This window comes from Malus sylvestris, chromosome 2, assembly GCF_916048215.2.
Source record: "Malus sylvestris chromosome 2, drMalSylv7.2, whole genome shotgun sequence".
NCBI classification, from domain to species: domain Eukaryota; kingdom Viridiplantae; phylum Streptophyta; class Magnoliopsida; order Rosales; family Rosaceae; genus Malus; species Malus sylvestris.
Genome location: NC_062261.1, coordinates 10710124 through 10737917, shown reverse-complemented (window position 1 = coordinate 10737917; position 27794 = coordinate 10710124). Strand labels below are relative to the sequence as shown.

At 37.5% G+C, this 27794-nt stretch overlaps 4 protein-coding genes across 4 annotated transcripts; 3 read left to right on the top strand and 1 right to left on the bottom strand.

The window, feature by feature from the left end:
- The first annotated feature begins 3851 nt into the window (after positions 1-3851).
- On the top strand, positions 3852-5726 carry LOC126587049 (AAA-ATPase At2g18193-like). Its single transcript, XM_050252031.1, has 2 exons — positions 3852-4888; positions 5078-5726. The coding sequence occupies exons 1-2, from the start codon at positions 3899-3901 to the stop codon at positions 5528-5530; spliced, it is 1443 nt and encodes a 480-aa protein (XP_050107988.1). The 5' UTR covers positions 3852-3898; the 3' UTR covers positions 5531-5726.
- A 3533-nt stretch (positions 5727-9259) lies between these two features.
- LOC126587059 (AAA-ATPase At2g18193-like) lies at positions 9260-13514 on the bottom strand. Its single transcript, XM_050252039.1, has 4 exons — positions 13044-13514; positions 12506-12795; positions 10399-12189; positions 9260-9860 (listed from the first exon to the last, which is right to left on the bottom strand). The coding sequence occupies exons 3-4, from the start codon at positions 11398-11400 to the stop codon at positions 9702-9704; spliced, it is 1161 nt and encodes a 386-aa protein (XP_050107996.1). The 5' UTR covers positions 11401-12189; positions 12506-12795; positions 13044-13514; the 3' UTR covers positions 9260-9701.
- A 3302-nt stretch (positions 13515-16816) lies between these two features.
- LOC126587024 (disease resistance RPP13-like protein 4) lies at positions 16817-20811 on the top strand. The gene is made up of 3 exons (XM_050251998.1): positions 16817-17046; positions 17556-20135; positions 20676-20811. The coding sequence occupies exon 2, from the start codon at positions 17567-17569 to the stop codon at positions 20111-20113; it is 2547 nt and encodes an 848-aa protein (XP_050107955.1). The 5' UTR covers positions 16817-17046; positions 17556-17566; the 3' UTR covers positions 20114-20135; positions 20676-20811.
- Positions 20812-21410: 599 nt separating this feature from the next.
- Positions 21411-27128, top strand: LOC126587068 (thioredoxin domain-containing protein PLP3A-like). Its single transcript, XM_050252048.1, has 7 exons — positions 21411-21717; positions 21826-21873; positions 21973-22115; positions 22195-22267; positions 26363-26424; positions 26675-26772; positions 26844-27128. Exons 1-7 carry the CDS (start codon positions 21559-21561, stop codon positions 26948-26950), a joined length of 690 nt encoding a protein of 229 aa, XP_050108005.1. The 5' UTR covers positions 21411-21558; the 3' UTR covers positions 26951-27128.
- The last annotated feature ends 666 nt before the right edge of the window (positions 27129-27794 follow it).

Below are 27794 nucleotides of genomic sequence, written 5' to 3'. Positions count from 1 at the left end.
ACAATAGCACGAGGTTTAACCCCTTGCAATTTCTCTGAAACCTTGCCCAATTTTTGGTCACCTCCTCGAAGCAAACTCCGACAAGTTTGTGGGTTCTAGAGCTCTTACTCAATTCGGCAATGCGGTGGTGGTCACGAGGAGGAGGGATTGGGGAGAGTCGTCATCGCCGCCGCCCATCCACCGTGAGACGACGATGTCATTCAAGAACCATGAAGGTTGAGAGAGAGAAAGGGAAGTCCCGTCCACCACGTGGCAGATGTCACCGTCGCCCTAACGTCAGCCCACGTCAGACTGCCTTCAGGCGCTCAGGCAGGCACGAATCGATGGGAAGAGCAGTGCCCTACCTACTCTGTACTCAAGTTCAAATCCTCTTCTTTGTAGTTTAGCGTACCGTCTTAAAACTTTGTGGTAGGTTGATTAGAAAACACTATTTATAAGGAAAATTCTTCTTATTGGAGGTGGCTTTAGGACAAAGTGGGTGTTGGTGAATGTTTTATCGTCTAATAGGAGACCAGTTATTAATACAGTCTAGTAGTATTTTTCTTTTGCCTTCTCAAGTTCGATTCACACGAATGGACTAAGACGTGTAATATTTATTGGTCAATGTCAATGGATGTGCAAATTTCTCATGGAGTGTATTTGGGTGTCCTTTGCACTCACGGTGGCCGCTGATTAGGTTGCTTAATAAGCAGATGATTTATTTTATTTGTTTGTTGTGACGAGGGATCAAATAAAATTTATAGAATAAAATTTATTTTATTTTTAGGTTGCTTAATAATCATCTGCTTATTCACAAATTCTATAGAATAAAATTTCATTATTTAAATTTCCGTCATTTTAAAATTCCTTAGTAATTTTAAATTTCTTCATCCAAACAAAGTGTTACACCCAAATAAATAAAATAAATCATCTGCTTATTAAGCAACCTAATCATCTTGCATAAAATCTAATTTGTTGCTTGATGAGTAAATAACCTTTCATTGGTGTCATCATCCATCTACCTAACACACCAATCTGAAATTACCAAAATGTTTTTGTTTGATCTAAAAAATCTGCACACAGTAGCATTCTCCCTGTTCTCAGCCTATGTCTGCGTTGCAGGATGTTGGATATTTATCACCAAGAAGAAAAAGAAGTCCGGCGAAAGTTCGAAGCGCCAGTTCTTTGAGCTGACATTTCACAAAAAACACAAAGTGACGGACACCTTCTTGCCTTCGGGCGAATGCCATTAAAGAAGGTTGTGAAGGTTTGCTCTCGTCATTTATGTTCGTACGATGATGGCGACAATGGTACATGGGGCTCGATAAACCTAGAGCACCCGGACATGAAGAAAATGATTGTTGAGGATTTGCATTTGTGAGGAGGCCGGAGGGAGTTTTATAAGAAGGTGGGGAAGCCTTGGAAAAGAGACTACTTGTATTTGTAAAACTTTGCTTGAATGACAATGAGATTACAACTGGACTACTTGGGTGGCGCTTAACTAGTTATACTGGTTATGTGAAACACAAGGAGTCTGAGGGTCTTAGTACGATAAGAGTCGTGGAGTTTTATATATTGTAGCTGTTCTATTTTGATCCTTATCAAATATATATACTAGTATATAGAGTCATGATGGGACTAAAACTTATTAAGAGATAGAGATCATCACTCTTTCTGATAATAGGCTGGACCGAGTGAATCTCTAGCCATATGAATGGTTGTATAAATAGTTGAAGTCCATGCTTCCACACGTACGCTTCTTTGATATCTAAACCCCTATTCACTTAGAGAGGAGTATTTCGTGTGTTGGAAGTAGAAGACTTCTTCTGTTGTTTCTCAAAGGCGATACCTCCAGGTAAGTTGATCTCACAGATTACAAGTTGCTGCTTTTCCAGTTATTGAGAATCTGATATTCTGTGGTAATCCTAGTGTTGTGTTGGTTTGCTACGTTGCAGTAGTTCACTTATTCATATACTGCTTACAGTATTGTCCTCTCGGCACTGGAAAATCGAGCTTGATCGCTGCCATGGCTAGTTATCTCAAGTTTGATGTGTATGATTTCGAGAATAGTAATCCTTCCACTGACCATATATTGAAGAGGGTGTTGTTGTCTACTACATATCGTTCGATTTTGGTATCGAGGACTGGGGATCGATTGCTGCAGCGTTGATATACAAAACAGGCAATGAGAGAAACAAAATCCAACTTCTAACACCAAGGTTTGCTTCAATTCCTGCGGTCGGAAAATGATCAGGCCGAGTGTTCATCTTAATCGTTAATGGTTAAGACTGAAGAGTTGGTAGGCTGGGCGTATTAGTTGTATCACTCGGTAACTTACGTGTGGCGCTCAGTGATGAAGCCTCTCGGGTTGATGTTGTGGGCCTTGTGACCCGGCCCATCTTTCTTTTGGATGTTTGTGGATCAAGAGTAAAAAACCATGTGTTATTTTTAATGAGACCAAAAGGGTCATGTGTGAAATGGACTTGTATTGACGTTTTGTGTGAAAAATTAAAAAGATATGCGGTAGCTTTCTTTTACGTGTCATTGTATTATTAACGTGACAAATAAGTTAAATAACCATGATAATGTATATATATCATACAAGTTTGCTTTCATTGGTCCAACTTGCACTTCAAAGATCTGTGAGGAAAATTCCCTTTTATTTATACGATTCAAATCATGTGGACATAACAATATTGTGCTCTTTATTATTGAGTAATACTACACTCATCACATTTTTATACTACATTTGTATTATCTTTTTAATAAAATAAGACACATCAACACATGTGGGTCTATCTCTATTATAGAGATGGTAATGAATGTGGTGTGAAAAAAAATATGATAAGAGTAATGCTTTTACGATTTCAAGTATTACCACATTTTTTAGGAGGTAAAAGACCTAGATTAGTGACAGTATAAAAAAAATAAAAAAATAAAGCATTTTGTTTTTATTTTATTTTTTGTCTGGTCAATTTATCACGCGTTTTAAGGCAAGGAAAGGTTGGCATATTTGTCTGGAAAACTCCTTCTCTTGGAAAAAAATTGACTACATCTAACTGCTCTCTCTCTCTCTCTCTCTCTCTCTCTCTCTGTGCAATTCTGAAACTCTGAAAAAAAAAACAGACAGAAAAAAGATATCACTCTGCTTGGAGATTAAGCAACCTCCAATAATTAGTTGATAAATATAAATTGAGTAAATTGTAGCAATGGTCTTTTAATGTTAACTTAATTGGAATACGGATTCCTTAACTAAAAATCTATTACCATTAATCTCTTACATCATCAAAACGTGCAGCTATGGTCCCTCAACTAAAAATCAATTATTATTGGTCCCTCAACATTTATCCAACTAGAGAAATTGTCTCTCAGTTTTAACTCAATTAGATTAATAGAGCCTCAACTTTAACCCAATTGTAGCAATGATCCTCCTAACATAACTCATTTTGATAAAATTCTGATGAAGTTGACGAAAATGACCATAGTTACAAGTTTTGATGAGTTAATGGATCCCAATTGTAACCATGATCCTTCCAACATAACTTATTTTGACAAAATTCTGACAAAGTTGACGAAAATAATCATAGCTACACATTTTGATGAGTTAAGGGATCAATGGTAACAAATTTTTAGTTAAAGGTCATTGCTCCAAATTAATTAAAGTTAAATGATCATTTCTAAAATTTACCCATATAAATTAGGGAACTTTAACGAAAAGCACCCGGTACTGTTCACTTTAACGAAAAACCACATTTTTACACTAAAAAGTCAATCTTGGTACTATTCACTTTACCCTTTATTTTGTCCTTATCATTAAAACTCAAAATTTTCAAATCATTTTAATTAGTTTTTTTATAAATTATACTCTCGAGTTCTAAACTTCTTAAGACACCACTTTGTAAGAAGAAGATTACAACACATGTTTTCTCTCAATAATCTGAAAGAAATGCCCCCCACAGCGTCGTCTCTGTTCTCAGCCTACGCCTCCGTCGCCGGATCCATGATGCTGGTCCGCTCCATGGCCAACGACCTCCTCCCGCCGCCCCTCCGCTCATACATTTCCTCCAAACTCTCTTACCTTTTCACCCCCCTCTCCTCCATAACTCTTGTCATCGAAGAGTACTCCGGCGCTGCCTGCAACCAGGTCTACCAGGCCGCCGAGGTCTACCTTCCGACCATCAACATCAGCCCTTCTACCAAAAGCTTCCGTGTCCGAAAAACAAACCGGCAGAGGAGCATCAGCCGCGCCATGGACAAAAACCAGCAAGTCGCCGACACCTTCGAGAACGTCGATCTGACATGGCAGTACACGGTGACGGAGAATAAAAAGCACGGGAACACACATCAGTTCGAGCTCAGCTTCCACAGGAAGCACAGGGACAAAGTGATAGGGTCCTACTTGCCGTACGTGCTTGCTAGGGCTGACGCCATCAAAGAAGAGGAAAAGGTTGTGAAGCTTTACTCCAGCCATTTGTGCTCCGAGTACGATCGTTCGTACAGCAAGAGGAAATGGGGTTCGGTGAATCTGGAGCACCCGTCGACGTTCGACACGGTGGCGATGGAACCGGAGATGAAGAAGATGATTGTGGAGGATTTGGACAGGTTTGTGAGGAGGAAGGAGTTTTATAAGAAGGTTGGGAAGGCTTGGAAAAGGGGTTACTTGCTGTACGGTCCACCGGGAACGGGAAAATCGAGCTTGATCGCCGCCATGGCTAATTATCTCAGGTTTGATGTGTATGATTTGGAGCTCAGTGGCGTTCAGAACAACAGTGATTTGAGGAAGCTGTTGTTGTCCACCACGAATCGTTCGATTTTGGTGATTGAGGATATCGATTGCACTGTGGATTTGCAGAACCGGGATAACTGGGAGGATAAGTCTCAAGACCCTACACGTTCTACTTCTAACAAGGTCAGTCTCTACTTGTTTTTTTTTTTTTTTTTGTAATCGCTTATATCTAATCCGATTTTTATTTCATACTTTGGTAATTTGTACATATTAAAGCCTAGCTATGTTAGATTTTTGTCTCTCAACTCTTTGTTAGATGATTTCGGATTAGATGATGTTCATTTGTTAATCCTGAAAAATTGGCTGCCGCAGTTGACGCTTTCGGGGCTACTGAATTTCATCGATGGTTTGTGGTCGAGTTGTGGCGACGAGAGAATTATCGTGTTTACGACCAACCACAAGGATCGGTTAGACCCTGCATTGTTACGTCCGGGGCGAATGGACGTGCACATTCACATGTCATACTGCACTCCAAGTGGATTCAAGGTCTTGGCTTCTAATTACCTCGATATTCATGAGGACAACCTTCATAGTCTTTGCGGGGAAGTCGAAGGGTTGATCAAGAGCACAGAGGTGACCCCTGCAGAGGTTGCTGAAGAGCTCATGAAAAGCGACGATGCTGATGTTGCCCTCGGAGGACTTGTCAATTTTCTCAAACGTAAGAGGATCGAGAGCGAAAAAAGAAAGGAGGAGGAGGAGGCCAGAAAAGCGAAGAGGCCGAAAACGGATCACAATGCCAGTGATGAAGGTGAAGCAGTAGAGTAACAGCTTGTTCAACTTGGTTTCTAAATTACTAAAAAGAATCAAAGTACAACGACATGCAGTGAACTTGAAGGTTGTTAATTAGATATATAGTTAGTAATTGAGAACTACTTAATTAAGCTAATTGATTGGGTTTGATATATGCTTTTTGGTATGCAGTTTGAAACTGGAAATAGTAGTAAACGTGGTAATTGGTTTACTTTAACTTAGTCAATTTCTAGTCCTTTTCTTGTTGGAACTACCATTATTGTTTGTTGAGCTGGAAGGAGCTGTTGTGGTGCGATGCACATTGCACAGGCACAGTCCAATTTGGTCTGGAGGTTTGACTCACCTCTAATATTTGGAGGACATGGATCCTCTCCCGATTCAGTTGTTCTAATCTATCAAATCATCCGGACTATTGAAATTTGATACGACGGTTACAAATTAAAATTCACTTTAAAAGTTATAATAATTTTAGCCGGGCCATTGAAATTTGATTCAACTGCTACAAACAGGAGCTCACTTTAAAAGTTATAATAATTTTAGCCGTTTGATCAAATTTCAATGGCCTGGATGATTTGACTAGGTGGATTATGACAACTGGATCCGAAGAGGATCCATGTCCATATTTGGAAGTTGCACATTGCACATGCAACCTTTGGAGAGATTTTTCAATGTGACCGGTAACACGAGATGATACATTACGTGTCACTATACAAATGGTATAATATATGTGTTAAATTTAATAACTTAAAAAATAAAATTTCCCACTACTTCTATAAAAACATGCAGTGTACCACCCATATTTCCGTCATAACGAAAAATTTATCTAACCTTTAGAAGTTATTTTTGGGCTGTGGGTTATAATATTGGGGTGTGTTATCCACACACCCCATTTTACTTCTTACACACCCATTGTTAATTTCTACCTGTTGATTTTCTTCAATTCATCTGATTCGATGGCTGAAAATTAGAAGGGTGTGTGAAAAGTAAAATAGGGTATGTGAATATCACACCCCATAATATTATGGGCTCAAAAGTTTTGTTTTTGTTCTTGTTGGTTGAATAGGAAATTATGAAAATTCACTTCTTCTTTTTTTCGCGAGTGAATAGTTGAGATTTAACTAAATGAGCTTTAATTTAATCTTGGGCGCTTTGTTGATAAAAAAAATAAAAAAATAAAAAAATAACAAAAAATCTTGGTCATTCTCTTTTATGAAATAAATGCGCAGGAGAGCAAGGCTTTAGAAATTGATATCCTACTTGTGGAGGTTTAGTTGGGGTTGAGCATGATTCAGTTCAGTTTGAATTTCTTTGAACATTTTAAATATGGGAACTTTAACGAAAAACACCCGGTACTGTTCACTTTAACGAAAAACCATATTTTTACACTAAAAAGTCAATCATGGTACTATTCACTTTACCCTTTATTTTGTCCTTATCATTAAAACTCAAAGTTTTCAAGCATTTTTCATTAGTTTTCCTTTTAAATATCAAGCCCTATATTTAATCGGATAGGGACATTTGATCTTCCACAAGAATGACCGTATCAATTTGATCAACTGAACCAATATAAAAATGGTTTGATTTGGTTTGGTTTGGCTCACATTTATTAGACTTTTGAGAAATTGGGTTTAATATCTCTTGTACAAACCCACCAATCGGGAATATCCTTGCTCCCTTCAGATTTGTCAACCGTTGCTCCCTCAACCTCTGTTTTGTTTTTTTTGTTTGTTTGTTTGTTAAAAGTTTAGAGGGAGATTGGTTACTCTTACCACCAACATCATGGTATATTCACAATTTTGAGCTGAAAGCTTATGCGTGGCATCTAATTGCCAGTTGCCACTGTAATGGATTTACTTAGAAATTTATAGATCGCACACCCACAAAAATTGCTTGCAAAAGGACTCAAACTTTGATGGGGCGACACACAACCAACTGAGGCAACCTTCGTTGGCTTGAGCATTTTCATCATGATCAATTCTATAAGATTCACTGTAGAATCAAGCATCAAGAATTAGACATGTAGAAAATAAAATTAACAAAATAAAAATAAGACAAACCGGTCTACTTAATTTCATATTAGATTAATTAGCCAAGAATCATAAACCAACCCGATTATATCCGGTTCGGTTTGATTTTGAAAGGTTATAGCATTTTCAATGGGAGTCCCTGTTCCCACCACCACCTTTGATAACATAAAAAGAATCTTTGTGTCCTCAAGGGATATTGCCTCGAATAGTAGAATTCTTATAGTAGAAGTCTTAAATTTGAAGTTTTTACAATTTCATGTGATAATTTGATTTGGTACATATTTTTTATTTATGTTAATTTTTTCTTGAATTAATTTACCGTTACGTTGTTGTAAAATATTTTTATAAACATTTTAATTAAAAAAATTCAAATCTGACACCAATTGTTTTTCGCTTGTCGACGAAGTTTCCAAAAACACTAGCATTTAAAACCAAGATTTCTTTTTTGGTCATCATTCAAAACCTATATTTATGCTTGTCCTTTTACCGCAACTTGAAAAATGATTGCGAAATACCAAACAAGCCCTTGAGAAATAATCCACAACGTTTGAAATTTTAAGGGGAAACGTCGGTCATCACTCATGTTTGTGGTTTTCATGCTTGCAAAAGGCCATGTGCGCTGGGGGTTTAGGACAGCGGCGATCAAGTTGTGGGGCCAGCTGCAGGCGAATCCAGCAGCAGCTGGAGAGATTTTTCAATGACCGACACATAGGATGGTACATCAAGTGTAACTATATAAATAGTGAGATATGTATGTTAAAAAGTTAATAACTTAAAAAATAAAATTTCCAACCATTTACATAAAAATACGTGGTATACCACCTATACTCCCGTCACAATAAAAAATTTCTCCAACGAGAGTCGGAGGCGATTGAACTCCAACCACACAACAGAAACCAAGGTTGTCGGTCTTGTTTTTCAATGAAGGTTGTGTAAGACATATTCTGAAATCACAACAACAAGACATTAGGATCACGAATAAATCAAATCAATATATAAAATAAAAATCGACTAATTATATTAAACTTATCTGTAGAATACGGAAGACATGGTTATGAAGATGAAGTCATTGATCCTTGCGAACAAAGTGAACAAAGAAGAAGTAGTCTTCTGCTTCCAGTACCTCTCAATGAACTCTATTATCGAAATAAGCTTGTAGTTTTCGTGATATTCAGTTAGTATGGAAACTGCTTTTAAGTTATATAGCTAGGGTTTCAACCAATTCCTCCCTATTATTGGAAAAGATATCAACCCAAATCATATCTAATCAATTAGAGTCTCATCATGACTCTTATTCCTTATATTTACTTAATAAAGACCCTTAATTGATTACATAGAATTAGGACTCCAATATGTTTAGTTCCTTAAGGCACCAAGAGTCCTAGAAATTTCATTAACTTGATTGTCAAGTCAACTATTCCCTCAATTATTCTCGGCATAATTCATTGTCATTCACAAAATGGTTTTACAGGTTGAGCCCCTATGAAGTCTTTATATATAGATACATACACCAAGTATTCGGTGAGTCCTCTATATTTTAGGAACTCACTTTCTGATTCATTAGAGATTCATTTTGTCTTTATATTTGTTTTATACTCATTTTATAAGGTGGTTATTCTTACTTTGGGACTCCGCTGGATGGATCGAGTTTGAGCTGGAATTCATGCGGACATATACATGACTGTTGTGCTTACTAACAAGTATGCGAACTTAAGAATAAAAGTAAACAACCTCATGATTAACTTTTGGTTAGCTTAATTAAATTCAAACGAACTAACCAAATTAACGGGCACATATGAGCAACAGATGGATTACTAATCCCAAGTTCAAACTGATACGACATGAAATTAACGTTGATGTCTATAAAAGCATAGATGAAATAAAACTAGCTTAGTTAATTACTCCTCTGAACCTGAACTCCTTGCTTTCCCTTAATCCTCCGTTTCATTGCTTTTGGCGGCCTTCTTACATTTGAGCAGATTGACAAGTCCTTCAAGAGCCACATTAACATCATCACTCTTCATCAGTTCCTCAGCAACCTCTGCCGGGGTAATCTCTGTGCTCTCTATCAGCGCTTCAATTTCTCCGCAGAGGCGATGACGGTTGTTTTCTTGAATGCCAAGGTAGTTGGCGGCCAAGATCCTGTACCCAGCTTCGGTTCAATAGGACATGTAAATGTGCAGGTCCATTCGACCTGGACGCAACAATGCAGGGTCTAGCTGTTCCTTGTGGTTTGTTGTGAACACGATAATTCTCTCGTCGCCGCAGCTCGACCACAGCCCATCGGTGAAATTCAGTAGGCCTGAAAGTGTCAACTGCTATATCCAATTTGTCATAACATGTCAATGCATCATCATTAGGGGTGGGTTCGAAAAACAAACACAAAAAAGCAGCCAAACTGAGGCAAAAAAAAAAAAAAAAAAAGGAAAAATCGTATAAAAAGAAATCCTAATCGAATCGAACCAAAATGAACGTAATATAATATCATCTCACCTAGCTTTATATGCGCAGTGCAAGTCTTGTCCCAATGCATACAACATTTTGTGCCTCTCAACCAATTGATTTGTTTCAAAATTTTTACTTTAATCTACTGTATTAGAGCGTGCAAATTTGTTACTTAATGTTACTCAATGTAATTGAGCTACGTTAGATAAACATGTCGATGACTCTGATACCATGTTAAATTGAGTTATAGCATCTATTCCAGAGCCATCTAGCTAACAAGGAGTTACAAACAACAAGATTTGACGATAGTAAACTACTATTCATCTAAGATTATGGATTGAAGGTTAGTTAAATGTCCACTAAAAATTAGATTAGACTAAAAAAATTACGAGAACTAATGGGGACTCTAACCTTGTTAGAAGCAGATCGTTGAGAGATATCTTGAGACCTTTTATTCGATTCCCCGTTCTGTATATCCACAGAGCAATCGATATCCTCAATCACCAAAATCGAACGATTTGTCATGGACAACAAAACCCTCCTCAGCTCATTGTTGTTTTGAATGCTAGTGAGCTCCAAATCATACACATCAAACTTGAGATAATTAGCCATGGCGGCAATCAAGCTGGATTTTCCGGTCCCGGGAGAACCATACAGCAAGTAGCCTCTTTTCCAAGCCTTCCCCACCTTCTTGTAAAACTCCCTCCTCCTTACAAACCTCTCTAAATCCTCCACAATCATCCTCTTCGTCACGGGGTCCATCGCCATCATGTCGAACGTAGACGGGTGCTCCAGATTCACCGAACCCCATGTGCACCTGCCTTTGAAATCAGTATCAGACATTAAATGGCGGGAATAAAGCTGCACAACCCTTTGCTCTTCTTTGATGGCGTCAGCCCTAGCAAGCACGTAGGGGAAGTAGGACTCCATCACTTTGTCTTTGTGTTTTTTGTGGAAGCTCAGCTCGAACTGACGCTGTTCAGCACCAGACTTTTCCTTCCTCACCTTGAAACGCCACGTCAGATTCACATTGTCAAAGGCGTCTTCGAGCTGTCCGCTGTTGTCAAGGGCGAGGCTGACTGTCTTTTGCCGGATATTTTTTCCGACACAGAGGCGGTGAGTGGAAGGAGTAATGTTGTTGATGGTCCGGAGGTAGACCTCGGCGGCGGCGTAGACCTGGTTGCGTGCGGCGCCGGAGAACTCTTCTATGACGAGAGTTATGGAGGAGAAAGGGGTACTGAAAAGGCGAGAGAGTTTTGAGAAAATGTATGAGCTGAGGGGCTGTGGGAAGAGGTCTCTGGCAATGGAACGGACCAGCATCATGGATCCGGCGAAGGAGGCGTAGGCTGAGAACAAAGACGACACCGTTGTGGGCATTTCTCTGGGATTGTTGAGAGAAAACATTGTCTTCATCTTACAAAAAGGTGTGTCTTGTGGAGAAGTTGAGCAAATTGTATATTTAAATTTTTAAATTTTAATTTTAATTCTTATAGGCAGCTTAGTGTCCAAGCAGTGATCTCTTTCTTCTGTCTCTGTTCTTAGAAAGATTCAGAGAGATGCAGATAAAAGTTTGAATTGGTACTCATTCTTAGTAAAGTACACAACACTAGAAGAAAAAAGCTCATCTACCACGGTGGATGCCCGTTGTAAAGTGCAATCTACCATGGACATCGTGCCCGTTAGTATTCTGGATGTGATAAAAAGTCTTTGCTTTTACCAGGACTATGCACATTGTCAAATGCAATGTAACCACGGATTGTGCCCATGGTAGATTGGGATCTAACATTACGTGCTATGGCCATTGTGGATTACAAATTGACCACGGCTAATGCCCGTTATAAAAAGATTTCCAAAAATTAAAAAAAAATTATTTAATAAATAAACAAGTAATATATATATATATATATATATATAAAGATATTTATATACAAAATTGCAAATTTACTCTATAAAAATTCACATATTCAAATATTACACCAAAAATAACAACAAAATGAGTAGTTATATATATATATATATATATATATATTAAGAAATACCAAAATCACCAAAACATGTAGAGGCTTTATTTCACACTATAAAACAAAACTCAAGTCCTAGTTCCAACCTTCGTCCTCCAATGATGATCTTCTTCTCTTCAATCGTTTCTTCCAGAAGACACACATCTCCAGCAAGCCAATCACACTTTAAGTTTGCAAGTGCCTGCAAAACACCAACACTTTTTATCAAGAAAGAAAAATAAGGTCTTTTTTATTATTTTGTGCATAATTAAAACATTCGAACGCATGGTACATAGTGTCGAATTTGGTAGTTCTTCATATGTTACTGAACATAACCACCAAATCAACAAAAATAATCATTTTCATATCAAGGTATGAAAGAAATTAAAAATACATTTCCATCTGATTCCATCTGATATAGATATACTTGAAGATAAAAATGATCATGCTACGTATTACAAAGAGAAGTTAGATATGTAGGATAGTACGTGACCCGTCCTCTTAAGATAGTCACTAACCTCTCCTCTCTACACTCCTCCACAACTGTTACCTCGCTATGCACAAATTTCTTTCAGGTCTGCAGACTTCACTGCAAAGACACTTGCAAAGAAACCAAATGGAAAGAAACAAAAGTAAAAAGAAAGGAACAAACTGATTGTTGCATTCAAACCATGTAAAATAGATTACGCAAACAAATAAACTCAAGTAAATCTAAACTGATGGGTTTAAGAAAAAAATGCCATTGTCAAGCACAAATTGGTCTCGACAATTTGCTGCTTCATTTCTGTAAGCTTCTTGTGATTGTTACCTACAATACCAACATTCACAAAGGAAAAATTAAATTAGTTACGGAAAAAAAAATTATATGAAATCACCGGTGTAAAATTTGTTGATATTTCCATCACCTAAGATTCCCCTGCTTCATAATTTAACAATCATTGTAGCAACTGACAAAAAGATATTGAGAAAAAAAAGTACAAAAGAAAAACTGAATTTAAATAACACAGAGAGTTTAAAGTTCAAACAGGTCCTTGAAGATTTAGTGAAGAAACTTACCAGGGGCAGAGAAATATTCCGAAGAGACTGGATAGAACATTGATAGGATTAACATACAACACACCATTGTAGCAGATGCAAATTAAATTATGGGAAATCGGGGAGAGACAAATTATGATGTTTTTTTTTTTTGTTTTAAGAAACCGAAGCGGTTGAGCTTTGGAAAAACGTGGGAGCGTAGTTGAAAGGGGGTAGAATTTGTTTTTGTTTTTGGAAAAGGGAAAGGAAGATAAAGTGGAAGAGATGGACATGGAAAGGAGATAGAGCAAAAAGTGGATTTGTCAAAAAAATTTGAAATTTCAACAAAAGATGTCTAAAATTTTGCAAAATTTTGGTGTCCCGCCTCCTCCAAATATGTGAATTTATGATTCTATCACACATTATGCTTGTGGTAGATAATAAAAAGACATTGTGGATACTAACAATATTGACCACGAGCATTGTCCGTAGTTACTTAGAATATTTATAATGTGCAACTTTGCGCGTGATTATTAACTACTATTTTATAACGGGCTAAGATTTACCCGTGGTAAAAAATTATTATTCATCACGCACTTACTATGTCTGTGGTAAATTTATACTTTTTACAACGAGCTGATAAAACCCGTGGTAGATGAACTGTTGTCTTGTAGTGCAAGCAAAAATGGCAAGACATATAGAGAGTACGAGCATACAAATTTCAGTGTCTAAACAAAATATCTTGCCTAATATGTTGTCCAAAAATATTCTCAATCACGTGAAGAATCGGTACATGCTGTACCACAGTGGTTTGAATTTTGACTATGGGAATTGTGAGTCGGACCGAGAGATACAACATGCGTGTCATGAGTTTATACATGTTTATGTGTTATTGAGATGGGACACCACCGTAACGTTGAATTTGTGTCATACAAGTTGTTCTCTACATCTAAAGTGAAAGAGAGAAGTGTTAGGTTTTATGTCTTGCATGCGCACAACCCACTTGCAGTGTTGCGTAACATCAAAACATGAGTAACTTAAAACCAAACATGATCTTCCCATGACATCAAAAAAATAAAATTTTCATATAAGTTTTACCACGAGCTGTAGATGCATTATACAGGGAATATGATTAGGGTTAAAGACGACAACCCTAAATTTATGTTTAAAAGTGAAACCGCATACTTTTCTATGTATTTATTGCATGCTAATTTATAAAAATTATATTAATATACATACATAATCGGATCGGATTTGGTTGGGAAATAAAAATACCAGCATCGCTTTATATCCGACTCAATTTTTTTTTTCAAATATCCAAACCCGACCCATACCCGTTTATTGTCCTGAACTTGCCGTTAACTCTTCCAGCCCCTCGTCAGTTTATGTGGTTTAATGATGTCGGTATTGTCGATCCATAAAACGTGTGGTTCCTTGTGTGTAGTATAGGTGAACAATTATACAAAATGTGTGTGTAAGCTACTTGTTCTATCTTGTTTAGATTAACATATTTTCTCCACTGCACAACAAAACTACACAATAATTTGCAATTGAATAAAAAGTGTTAAATTAATTGATCTAGATGTACTCTTCAGTTCCTGTAAATTGGTCTGGATAGTGGACTCCAAGGACATTTTCAGCTGGTTTTAGGTTCTTAAGTATATTCTCTCTTTTATTTTTGCTTATGACTTTTTGACAAATAATAGGATAATTACATTAAATTTATCTAAAATATGAGAAGGGAGATTCAAACTTGAGTGCAAAAGGTAGAGCATAATGCTCTAGCAACCTTGGTTAAATCTTGTTTGCATGCATCATGCATGATAACTTTTTTAGAGTGCTAATAACAGCTCTAAATTGTTTTGTTTTAAATCTTTAAACTATTGTGTACTTACAAGAATATTAGAAGATGGCACCTCACTTACTTTTTGCAGATGTTCAAGGTGCCAAGCATTGAAAAAACTGCGTGTGCCTTTGGATTTTGAAACCATTTTCCCTCTATAAAAACCTTTTTTGCCCTTGACGTCGATTTGAAGTATCTTTATCTCTTTCATTACTGTCAAAACACTGCACTTTCCTTGTTTCCTTGTTTCCTTGATTTTCTCTGCTTCATCGAACTACCTTGGGTATTCACAACGGCAATCGGCATCATCTTTGCATATACATAGAAAATGAAGGGTTGATACTCGATAGGGAACTGACGCTGCAGAGGTTTGTGAGGAGCGCATGAGGAGAGATGACGTTGATGCTGTTCTTGAAGGCCTCGTCAAATTTCTCAAATGTAAGAAGGTTGAAGGGACTAATAAAACTGAAACTACTGATCGAGAAGCAAAAATGCAGGAAACGTGTCGCTTTCATGTTGATGATCAGGATAGTGAGAACTCGTTGAACTAACATGAGCTGGGCTAGGGCAGAGAATAACTAATTATATTCGGATAGTTTTCGGTTCCTTTCTTGGCCTCAGACTCTCACAAGCACCCTGATCATGGTCCGTTCCTAAGATTTTTGAGGTCCAGGACGATGCCAAAAAATGTGCCCTAACTTTATTATATAAGGAAAATTATTTGTTCACATATGACTTCGATAAAATTATATTTAAAAAACCACTTCAAACTCAATATTTTAGAAATACAGAAAAACTTTGTGTCAAGAGAAGGGAACCAAAAAACCCCCGAGATTACAAGTAAATAGATGATAAGTGAAGTTGAAAAAAATAAACATGCACATAGCATTTTGAACTCATGACCTCTCGTTAATTTTAAACAAAAAAAAAACATTGTTTCTGATTAAACCTCTTGATAATTTAGCCAAATTTCATAAATTTAAACTCTTATGAAAAGAAATTTGTAAAAGTTGGAAATTAAAAAACACACCGTGTTTCGAACATGAGACCTCCTTATTAATTTTAAACAAAATAAACACCGCTTATGGTCAAACTTTTTGAACATTTGGCCAAATTTTATATATTTATACTCTTAGTAAAAGAATTTTTGTAAATATTGGAAGGTAAATAAACACACATGATGTTTTGTACCCAAGACCTCCTAATTTATTTCCAACAACAAAAACCACTAGTTCTAGTTAAATTCTTTGTCATTTAATCAAATATAAAAAACTTATACTCTTATGAAAACATATACGAATATACCACTCTAATAATTTTGATGCTCCTAATTTTTTTTGAGCTTGAACGATCGCCCAGCTCGCACTGAGCCTGGGCTGGCACTGTTCGGACTCACTCGTGACAAGATCATGCTCATGCACTGTTTTTGGTTATATCAAAAAGTCATGAGGCATCTTAGCTTGAGGAAAAAAAAAGAACTTTAACGAAAAGTTCTCCATACTATTCACTTTAACGAAAAACCACATTTTTACATTAAAAAATCAATCATGGTACTATTTACTTTACCTTTATTTTGTCCTTATCGTTAAAACTCAAAATTTTCAAACTCTTTTCATTAGTTTTCCTTAAAAAAAAAAAAAAGAATGAAATTGCTAAATGTTCTTAGTTTGATATGTGCCCTTTAAGTGTCATAATAAATATATAGATTCGATTTTTATATGACAAATTATATATATATATATATATATATATATATATATATATATGTATTTTATTTAGCCGTTCAAATACTAATACATCCTGTCACAGGGGTAGAGTAGAAAATCCTCATAATGTTAGAAGAACTAAGGAGGATGCAAGAGGGATGGAGAGTAAGGAAATTCCCTCCCTATAATGTCCCCATTGAGTTGGCAAAATACATTGCAAACAGGGATGTCTTTGGTCTACAAGTAAGGCACTAAGAAGCTTCGTCAAACATGAAGAGTTGACTTTTACGCGTTAACAAGGACTGTTGAACGGAATTACCATCTTGCCTTTCTGAAATTCGAAACCCACGGATTGCTGGTCTACCTAACGAGGATAGTTTTGTAAAATTCGTTGTTGAACTTGAACCTGTTAAGCAGATCATAGAAGCACAAAGGATTGCAGCATCAAGTTGTCATAAGCAGATAGAATCACAAAGGATTGTTCAGAACTTGAGTTGTAAGTTCCCCTTTGATCCTAAGTTTTGTTAATAATTAACTCTTGGATTTTGCTTCATTATTTTTAATTATTCATTTATTGCCTTTATTTTGCTCTAATTAGTATTAATCTCATGGTCTGCAGAGAATATTAACAAAGTGAATAAAACCCAATTGATGCAACTTTTAATTTCCTTGATTTAACATTACAATTTCTTCTTCTTGCATTATAATTCGCTAGTGCGATTGAATTCTCTTTCTAAATGGCCGTTTGATAACCATTTTGTTTATTTTTTCAGAAAAATTAATTGAACGCTGAAATGGTCATCAAACGAGCCTAATTTTTATAGGTTTTAACATGTCGTGGTTGTTGTTCAAATGTATAAAGGGATTGGAAACTGTTAATGTTAAGGAGGCAATTAATATTAGGAAAAAGAACTGTAAAATATGATTGATAATCTACTAAATTGCAAGATTGTATATTCTCAAATGTTCAAAATTCATGACATATTTTTCTTTTAATCTTATTAGATTTCTGCAAGATGGTGGATGCAGTAGTAACTGTGTTCTTGGAGAAGTTGCTAGGAGCTCTATCGGAGGAGAGCCGAATTTTTAGCGAATTCAGGGGCCAATTCGAAACATTACAATCCGAACTCCAACTAATGCAAAGCTTTCTCAAACATGCAGAGCGGCTCAAGAGGAAGAACGAGACCGTTCGCAGCATCATGGCGACTTTGCGAGAATTGATTTATGAAGCCGAAGACATACTAGCAGATTGTCAACTTCACCCGAGAGATGATGGTCTGCTTTCGAGTGGTTGGTTCATGTGCATCTACCCTTCGAAAATTCCATTCCAATATCAAACCGGGAAGAGCCTTGCAGAAATCAACCGGAAAATTGGTAACATTAAGCAGAACATTACGTCGTATCTTGGAGTTCCACTTTTGAATCAAGTGGAGCCATTGGATGCACAAAATGAACTATTGCCTAGATGGAGCGGTCCTGTGTATGACCATACGCAGGTCGTTGGTTTGGAAGGTGATGCGAGTAAGATCAAACAATGGTTATTTGAGGCTGACAAGGGCATACTAGCTATTGGAGTTGTGGGAATGGGTGGACTTGGCAAGACTACTATTGCTCAAAAAGTATTTAATGACAGGAAAATTGAGGAGCGCTTCGAAAGGAGAATTTGGGTATCGGTTTCTCAAAAATTCGATGAAGAACAAATCATGAGAAGTATTTTACGGAACTTGGGAGATGCTAGCGTAGGAGACGACAAGGGTGAATTATTGAAGAAGATAAATGAATATCTTTTAGGCAAGAGGTATTTGATTGTGATGGATGATGTGTGGAGCTTGGATGTTACTTGGTGGCTCAGAATTTATGAAGCATTGCCAAAAGGAAATGGAAGTAGTGTCATCATTACTACGAGGATAGAGAAGGTTGCACAGAAGATGGGAGTGAAGGAAGCAAGATCACATTGGCCCAAATGCCTCAGCAAAGATGACAGTTGGCTGCTATTTCGGAAGATTGCATTTGCGGAAAATGGAGGTGAGTGTATGTATCCAGAGCTAGAAAATGTTGGAAAGGAGATTGTTGAGAAGTGTAAGGGCCTTCCACTAGCAATCAAGGCCGTTGGAGGAATAATGCTTTGTAAACCATCGCGCTATCATGAGTGGAGGAGAATTGCAGACCATTTTCGTGATGAGTTAGCAGAAAATGATAACTCGGTTATGGCTTCTCTACAATTGAGTTACGATGAACTTCCATCTTACTTGAAGTCATGCTTCCTCTGCTTGTCACTTTACCCGGAGGATTGCATCATAGTCAAAGACCAGTTGGTCCATTGGTGGCTTGGAGAAGGTTTTATTCCTTTGAGAAGTGGTAGATCAGCAATTGCAGCAGGGGAAGATTGCTTCTCAGGGCTAACAAATCGATGTTTGCTAGAAGTGGTCAACAAGACTTATCATGGAACAATCTCCACATGTAAAATTCATGACATGGTACGCGATGTGGTGATAAAAATGGCGGAAGATGATGCATTTTTCAGACCGGATGGTAGAAATTGCCGCCATTTGGGCATTACAGGTAGTATGCTTCAGAAGGACAATCATAAGTTGAGAGCATTGTTGTCTACAACTAAGACCGGTGAAGTGAACAAGATTGGTTCACACACTGCAAAGAAATTTTGCGAGTCTAGATACCTTCGCGCAATGGATATTTCAAGGTCAATCTTCAGTATGCCTCTCTCTAGTCTTTTAAATCAGATTGGATTTTTGCAACACCTAACATACCTTAACTTAAGCAACACGCATCCATTGGTTCAACTCCCACCTTCGCTCGACAAGCTTAACAACCTTCAGATATTGGATGTCAGCTACTGTCAAAACTTAAAAACATTGCCTCCCTGCATTGTGACATTCAAGAAGTTAAGGGTTTTAGACATAAGCAATTGCGGTTCACTCAAATATCTACCTAAAGGCTTAGGAAGGCTTTCAAATCTTGAAGTGTTATCAGGATTCAGACCCGCCAAATCAAGCCAGTTAGAAGGTTGCAGGATCGGCGAGATCAGAAATTTAATTCGACTTAGGACACTCGGGCTTCAACTAACCTGCTCCGATGAGATTGGAGATACTGAGGTCAATGTGTTGATAAATCTACAAGAACTGCAGCATCTGTCAATAAGTTGTTTCGATAGTCACCACAATGATGATCTCGTCACCAAGCTTGACAAGTTGTTCCCTCCTCAGCAGCTCCATGAGCTGAGTCTAAAGTTTTATCCCGGAAAGATTAGTCCAGTCTGGCTCAATCCCATCTCGCTTCCTATTTTGAGGTACCTTTCGATATCATCAGGCAATCTTGAGAAGATGAATGAAAGGTTCTGGGGGCTTAATGACAATGCTGTTTGGAAAATTGAGGGCTTAATGTTGGAATCTCTTTCGGATTTCCACGAAGAATGGGCGAGGGTTGGACAAGTTATGCCGGCGTTAAGAGTTGTGATTGTAAGTTGGTGTCCGGAGTTGGTGTCCTTTCCGATTGAGGATGTCGGGTTTAAAGGTGGTGTCTGGAAGGAAGAAACGAAAACATGAAAACTCCATGTGCCATTGTTGAGTTCTAGTCTATGATGCACGGATACTTCTGTTTGGTCCCGTATTTCGTATCCGATACTTGATCGGATACGATACTTACCCGATACTCTCGGATACTCATCCGACACATATCCTGGTTGATGGACACGAATTTGACATGATGGATATGCGTATCCTACATTTAGGATACACGCATCCCACTTTTAAGATACATTTACACTTTCAAAAAAAGGTAATGAGGAAGAGAAAATTAATAGGAGACATCTATAATTGAAATTTGCTAAATAAAAAGAGCTTCACTATAATTAAAACCATGAATACGACTCTCACACTTCTTCTACTGTATAAAGAGGATTAGATTTCGAATTTTCCTTCTTTAACAACTCAAATGTACTTGAATTTGAATGATGAATTATGTTTTAAAATGTATATTTTTGTTGCTATATACATTTTTATTTGCCGTATCCATAGCGTATCGTATCTTAATTTTTAGAGATTTTCCATATCACCGTGTCGTATCGTATCGTATCGCCGTATCCGTATCCGTATCCATGCTTCATAGGTTCTAGTAAATGTTCAGTTCAGTTTTCCTTCTTGTGAATAATCATATGAGGCTATGAACATAACTTCGTGGTATATGTTGCATTGATGTCATTGTTCATTTGTTACATTGTGTAAATCGTTTGGTTTTCTGTTCATCTTCATGGTTCTCTTTTATCTACGACGGAACTTGACCTAAAAGATTATAAAGACTCGCATTTACGACACGGCACCTCAAGGACATCAACTCAAAGACAACGAGCGATCAATTTACAAGGATACCAGCCATATGGGTAATGGCTCATTTGAGATTTGTTTTATAGGGCTCGTTTGAAAATACATTTAAATGAAGTGTTTTTAGAAAAAATGTGTTTGAATTCCGTGCACTTCAAGTGTTTTTCCAATATTCTCTTACATTTTCACTAAGGATTAGTTCCATAAACATTTCACCAAAAGTATTTTCAGTCATTTTAAAAGCACTTTCAAATGAGTACTAAACATATATATACATGCTCATAAGCGTTTTTGGAAAAGAAAAAAAAAAGAAGCTTGAAAGTGCCTTTATGGCTCATAAGAAGTAAAAATAATTTCTTCAAAAAGGGTTGAGTGGTAAGCGAAATTGGGTGTTTTGATTGAATTGTGAGTGCAATCTAGAAAACCTACGGTAGGGAAAGGTGCGCTGAAAATAGTATTATTTGGGCCCAAGCCCAGGCCCAATCATATACTCTCACCCGAACACCGAGTCTTTTTTATCAAGAGTCTTCTTCTCCAGAACCAAAACCTCCCCTCAGTGGTAGTTCGCGCTTGAATTAAACCCTTAACTCTAGATCTGTAATTCTCCATCGATCACTGAAGCACAGTACAATCAGCTTCCAAATTCGAAGAATTTTCAATTTTCAGGAATCATGGATCCCGATTCAGTGAAATCCACTCTCCAAAATCTAGCCTTTGGAAATGTAATGGCCGCAGCGGCCCGCAATTACCAAAAGGAATTGCTCTCCAACGAGAAGGCGGCCGCCACGAGCTCCGCCAACCAGGAGGTCGACCTTGACGAGTTGATGGATGTAAGTTCCGAGTTTAGGTTCGATTTGATTCAATTCTGCATCTTTCATGTACATTTCAAGTTCCCAATTTGCAAAGCGATGATTTGTGTGATTATTTTGGATGGGTAGGATCCGGAGCTTGAAAAACTGCACGCGGATCGGATTAATGCTCTAAAGGTTCGATTTTTTTCGTGTTTGATTGATTTGGGGATGTGAGGTTCTTGGATTTGTGTTTTTGTTCGGAGGGTTTGGTTTAAATTTTTTAATTTTGGATAGAAAGAAGCTGAGAAGCGAGAAGCTTTGAAGAGGAAAGGGCATGGAGAGTACAGGGATATAACTGAGGGGGATTTTTTGGGTGAAGTTACCGGAACCGAAAAGGTCATCTGCCATTTTTATCACCGGGAGTTCTACAGATGCAAGTAGGTGCATTTTGGTCTGGAAAATTATGACATGAATTAGTGAGTGTGTTTCGAACTTACGTTGCTTCGTTGTTTCTAGGATAATGGATAAGCATTTGAAGACGCTTGCCTTGAAGCATGTGGATTCTAAGTTCATCAGGCTGGATGCAGAGGTTGGTGTGTGTTGAGAAAAATTAGAGTACACAGTATAAGTGTTGGAGCGATAAACAAGTAAACAAATTACTTGTATTACACTCACAAAATATTACAACATTTTACCTTTTTCTGTTGTATCCCACAAAGATGCATCTGACTGCCTTCTTGTCAAACTTGCTATGTAGATGACTAGGAACAAACGTAGCACACGCAGCTAAATACTCGAAAGTAGCTACCTATAGGTTTCATATCCCACAGTTTCTCAAAGGGCAATACAAATTCTAACCTTGGTTGAGGAAGCTTGTTGATCACATAAGCGGCAGTTCTAGTGGCTTCATCCCAAAACCTTTCTGGTGCATTTTTCCCATGTAGCATACACTGGCATATCTCTACAAGATGTCAGTTCTTCCTTTCTGCTACACCATTTTGTTGTGGTGTGTTGGCACATGCGAATTGGTGGCGTATTCTACATTCCCGTAGAAAAACTCATTCAAGGTATATTCTCCTCCATTATATGTGCGTAGGCAACGAATCTTCTTTCCCACTTCTCCTTCAACTGCCTCCCTAAACTCTTTAAACTTTGAAAATTTGTCTTAATTTTTCTTACATGAAGAAAACTCACACGTACCTGGAGAAGTCATCAATGAACGTCACCAAGTATTGCATCCCACTTATTAATGGTTGCTTGACAGGCCCAAACACATCGTAGAAAACCAACTCTAATGGTTCTTTTGCTTTGAACTTCGACTCCTCGTATGGTAGTTGATGAGTTTTACCATATTGACATCTTGCACAAACTGTGTTTGTTCTTACATCAAGCTGAGCTAGCCCCTTAAGCATTGACTTCATCATCATCACATTTAGCTTGTGATAGCTAACGTGATCAATCTTATGTGCCATAAATTTGTTGTATTTTTCTTCCTTGTCTTGTTTACCTATGCAGTTTCTGCTGACATTACATAGACTGACTGTAGTTGCCGTCCCTGAGATCTTAAGGTGCCGATACACCTTCACATCTTGTGGACCAAACAAGACATAATTTCCTAGTGATGTCAAGTGTGGCATTGAAAGCAGATTTTTCTTCGTACCTAGAACATGGTAGACGTCTTGAAGCGGCACCTGGTTAGTGTTGTACTAGGACACAATTATCGTCCTACCGATATGAGCAGTCGGTAACCTCGAGTCAATGGTTGTCACCACCAAGCGGCCTCCCTTGTACTTAGATTATGCAACTTCTCGTTATCATCCGTCATGTGATTTGAAAAGCCTTAATTGACGATCCAATCATTGTTGTGGTCAATCGATTATGGACTTCTTGTTGTGCTAACTCCTGATCCATCATAGCGAACGATGCTTCGCTTTTCTCCTTTGGTCTGGAAGTCTGGAAGTAGCAGCATTGTTCTCTGCATGCCTTTTAAACCAACAATCCTTCGTCGTGTGGCCCTTCTTTCCACAATTGAAGTACATGCCCTCAAACCTTTTATTATTTTGGGACTGGCCATGGTTGCCGTGATATTTTAAAGCTCCATCTGCTAAGAACTTTCACCTCCTTAATGACCTTTCGCCTTGTTATCATTTCTTTTAGATCCACCATCAGCATGTTGCTTAAAGCTTTCTTTACTTTTGTCGGTGTAGAGTGCTTCTTCCTCACCTCTTGACGAGACCCCGCCCATTTGCTTAGCCAAGGCTTCTTGATCGGCAAGCAAATTTTCAAACTTAACAAGTGATGGTCTGGTTGGCCATCTTTGTACAGGGGCAACAAAGCCTCGGTATTCGGGTCTCAACCTATGGATAATTATTCTTTCTATCCTGGATTCCACAATGGCAATAGTAGGATCTAATTCAAAAATTTCACAGCATTGACTTTACCACTCTTATACCTGTTGAGAAATATTAGAGTAAACAACTCTAATATAAGTATTGGAGAGACAAAACAAGTAAACAAATTACTTGTATTAAAAAATAACAACACAAATTCTCAAGATAGTTTGAAGTTATGACACTCTTTCAGTTTCTAAAGACATACTTTAGAACACTCACTTTTCTTACTTCTCACTTGCTTCTCTTCTTACTTTCTTTTTTTCTTAATTCGTTACACAACGACACACACCTATTTATAGGTGAGTTTGCCGACTTAAACCATTGTCCACCGACTTAGACTTTTGCTAATGACTACACAAGTTGCTAGCTTCTAGGTCATTTTAACAAACAAACCTATATTATATTATAGCTAGAACTTTCTAGCTTGCTAATCAAATATGCATGCTTCACCGACATAACCTGCTAGAATTATCTAGCATATCCAATATGTGTGCACCACCATTTTTATTGCTAGATTATCTAGCAAAATCTTATGCATGAATCTTCTAGAACACCAAGAGACTTCCATGATGGATGGTTGAGGAAAGCACTCTACGGTCTGAAACAAACACCAAAGGTGTGGTACGTTAAGATTGCAGAATTTCTCACACAAAGTGGTTACTCTGTGACAAATGCATATTCTGGCTTATTCGTTAAAGCTAATAGAAGAAAGTTAGATGTCGTATTGATGTACGTGGATGACCTAATCATCACTAGTGATGACGAAACATAAATTTGTCAAACAAAGGAGAATTTGTCAGTTCGGTTCAATGAAAGAACTTGGACAACTCAAGCACTTTCTTGGACTAGAGGTTGATCGAACACAAGAAGGGATATTTCTATGTCAACAAAGTATGCAAAAGATTTGTTGCAGAAGTTTGGGATGCTTAATTGCAAGCCCATCTCTAACATCGACGGATTTGAAGGCCAAGATGTACGCACATGAAAAGGACTTGGAAGATGCAACAATGGATGGACAATTGGTAGGTAGTTTGATCCACCTGACTCTAACTCAACCTAACATTTCTTATGCAACTGGTGTGGTGAGTCGTAAATGCAAAATTTAAAAAAGCCTCGTCTAGAAGTGGTTTGACTATGGTCTCTTGTACAAAAAAAGAGAAGGCTATAAGTTGGTTGGCTATTGTGACACAGATTTTGCAAGAGATCAACCACTAGGTATGCCTTCAGAATTGGTTTTGGAGTAGTTTCGTGGTGCAATAAGAGACAGCCAACGATATCTTTGTCAACCACGGAAGCAAAGCGTAGGGCGACAGTGGTGGCAACTCAGGAAATTATGTGGTTGAAGCAACTAATGAATGATATGTGTGGATTATGAAGTGTCATTATATTGCGACAATCAATCAACAATTTGTTTAGAAGAAAGTCCGGTTTTTCATGAGAGAACTAAGCATGTGGAGATACATATTTTATCAGAGAGAGTTCTACAACAAATTGAGATGTGCCTAATTAAGACAAACAATCAAGTTGCGAACTTGTCCACAAAAGGTTTGAGTACCAGCAAGTTCGAAAACTTTCGTCATCAACTCAACATGGATAAAAGAATGAGCTAGTGTTGATGGGGAGTGTTAAAGATCAACGCTAGCCCATTAAGCCAGCCTATCATGGAAGTCCTTGGTGTTTTAGAATGCATAAGATTTTGCTAGATAATTCTAGTAATGGAAATGGCAGTTGATGCATATTGAATGCGCTAGATAATTCTAGCAGGTTATGTCGGTGGATCATACATATTTGATTAGCAAGCTAGAAAGTTCTAGCTATAATATTGTTTGCTAGAATGATCTAGAAGCTAAAACTTGTGTGGTCATTAGCAAAAGCCCAAGTCGGTGGGCAATGGTTTAAATCGGCAAACTCACTTATAAATAAGTGTGTGTTGTTATGTAACGAATTAAGAAGAGAAGAAAGCAAGTGAGAAGTAAGAGGGTGAGCGTTCTAGAGTGTTGTCTCTAGAAAGTGAGTATCATAGCTTCTAAATTCTGTCTTTGAGAGTGTTTAAATTTTTTAATACAAGTAATTTGTTTGCTTGGTTTATCTTTCCAGCACTTATATTAGAGTTGTGTGCTCTAATTTTTTCTCAACAGTGTGAACTTCATTCCCCCATTTTGTGTTATAGTTGATGCAACTTTTCGTGTTTACTCGGATTGAGCTTTCTTGATTGCAACCTTCCGTTTTTTAGTCGTTTACTTTTTAAAGGGTTTAGAATTGGGAATTGAGTATTTGATGATGAACTGCAGAATGCGCCGTTCTTCGTCACCAAGCTGGGAATCAAAACTTTGCCTTGTGTCATACTCTTCAGGTCAGGCAATCTCTGTATTAATTACTGTAATTATGTATCCATGTTCATTTCGAGCATTAAAGAGGCATACCAGCATACACCATTTCGCTGTTGTATGAAAAGGCAATTGAGCAACGAAAGCTGGAAATATAGTAATACCGCAATGATTTGAATTTGCCACAAGAGCATGTGAAATCCGTCATGCTAATTTCATCATACACTTGGATCTTCATTGAAATTATTTACGGATTCAAAGGCTTGGCGTTTGCAGAAAAGGAGTTGCTGTGGATAGGTTGGTTGGATTTCAAGAAGTGGGAACGAAAGATGATTTCAGCACAAGGGCGCTCGAGGTTGCACTAATCAAGAAAGGTAATGGCTTTGTCAAGCGTGTTTTCCAATTCACATCCTGTTGCGGAGTCTCTAAACTGCCAATTTAACAGGTATAATTAGTGAGAAGAAAGAAGACGATGATGAAGATGATGGATATCTTGAAGGCGGTCGTAGGATAGTGAGGTCGTCTGTGAATCTTGATTCGGATTCAGACTGAAACCGGATCATGAGTTTTCAAATGCGTTGTACGCTTGTACACTTGTGACATCTGATTTATGTTACCATATGATTGGGATCGGTTTTGTTTTCTCTTTTCGTGGAACACATTTGCAGTGGAAATATTTTCTTCCAGGCATTCATTTTGTTATTTATGTTAAGTCAGTCACTGTATCTAATCCTCTTTCTTAAATTGTGTACCACACGTTGGTTTGTCGTGAACAAACTACGCTAGCATAGTAAACCAATTGCATAGAAATACGATTTTATTGCTAAACCCTCAGTTTGAGATAAACTTTACTTGATATATACTCTGTTTACATGCAAGTTCTTCTCCTTGGTAAATGGTAAATGTAAGCCGGTTCTGAGATTTCCGTGTGCCTAGGGCGACAACGAAAAAGAGCTGAATTAGGAAATTCGGTATCCAAATATTTTGTACAGAGCACGAAATAATCAACCCAAATCCTGGTTTTTAAAGAAAGTTCAGAAAAAAAAAATCTGATTTGTTGAAAATACTGGTGGGTAGGGAATGCCCACATTACTTTGGCAGAAGTTTTCAATGTCCATAAAAATGGAAATTGACTTTGGATGCAGGAGATCATACTTTTCTAAAGGTATGCTGTAAATTTTCAAAGTGTAAGAAGATATTCATATGGAGTTGCTCTATAAATAGAGCACTCCTACTGTCATCGATGTACATACAGAGAGAATATACAAAAAGAAAGAAAGCTTAATAATATCATATATTCATCCCTCTTTTATTTGTCATCCCCTAGTGCTATAATTTCAATGTGACATTTTACACTTGCTTCGTTCTATTCACTAAAAAGGTTATCCATCTAACT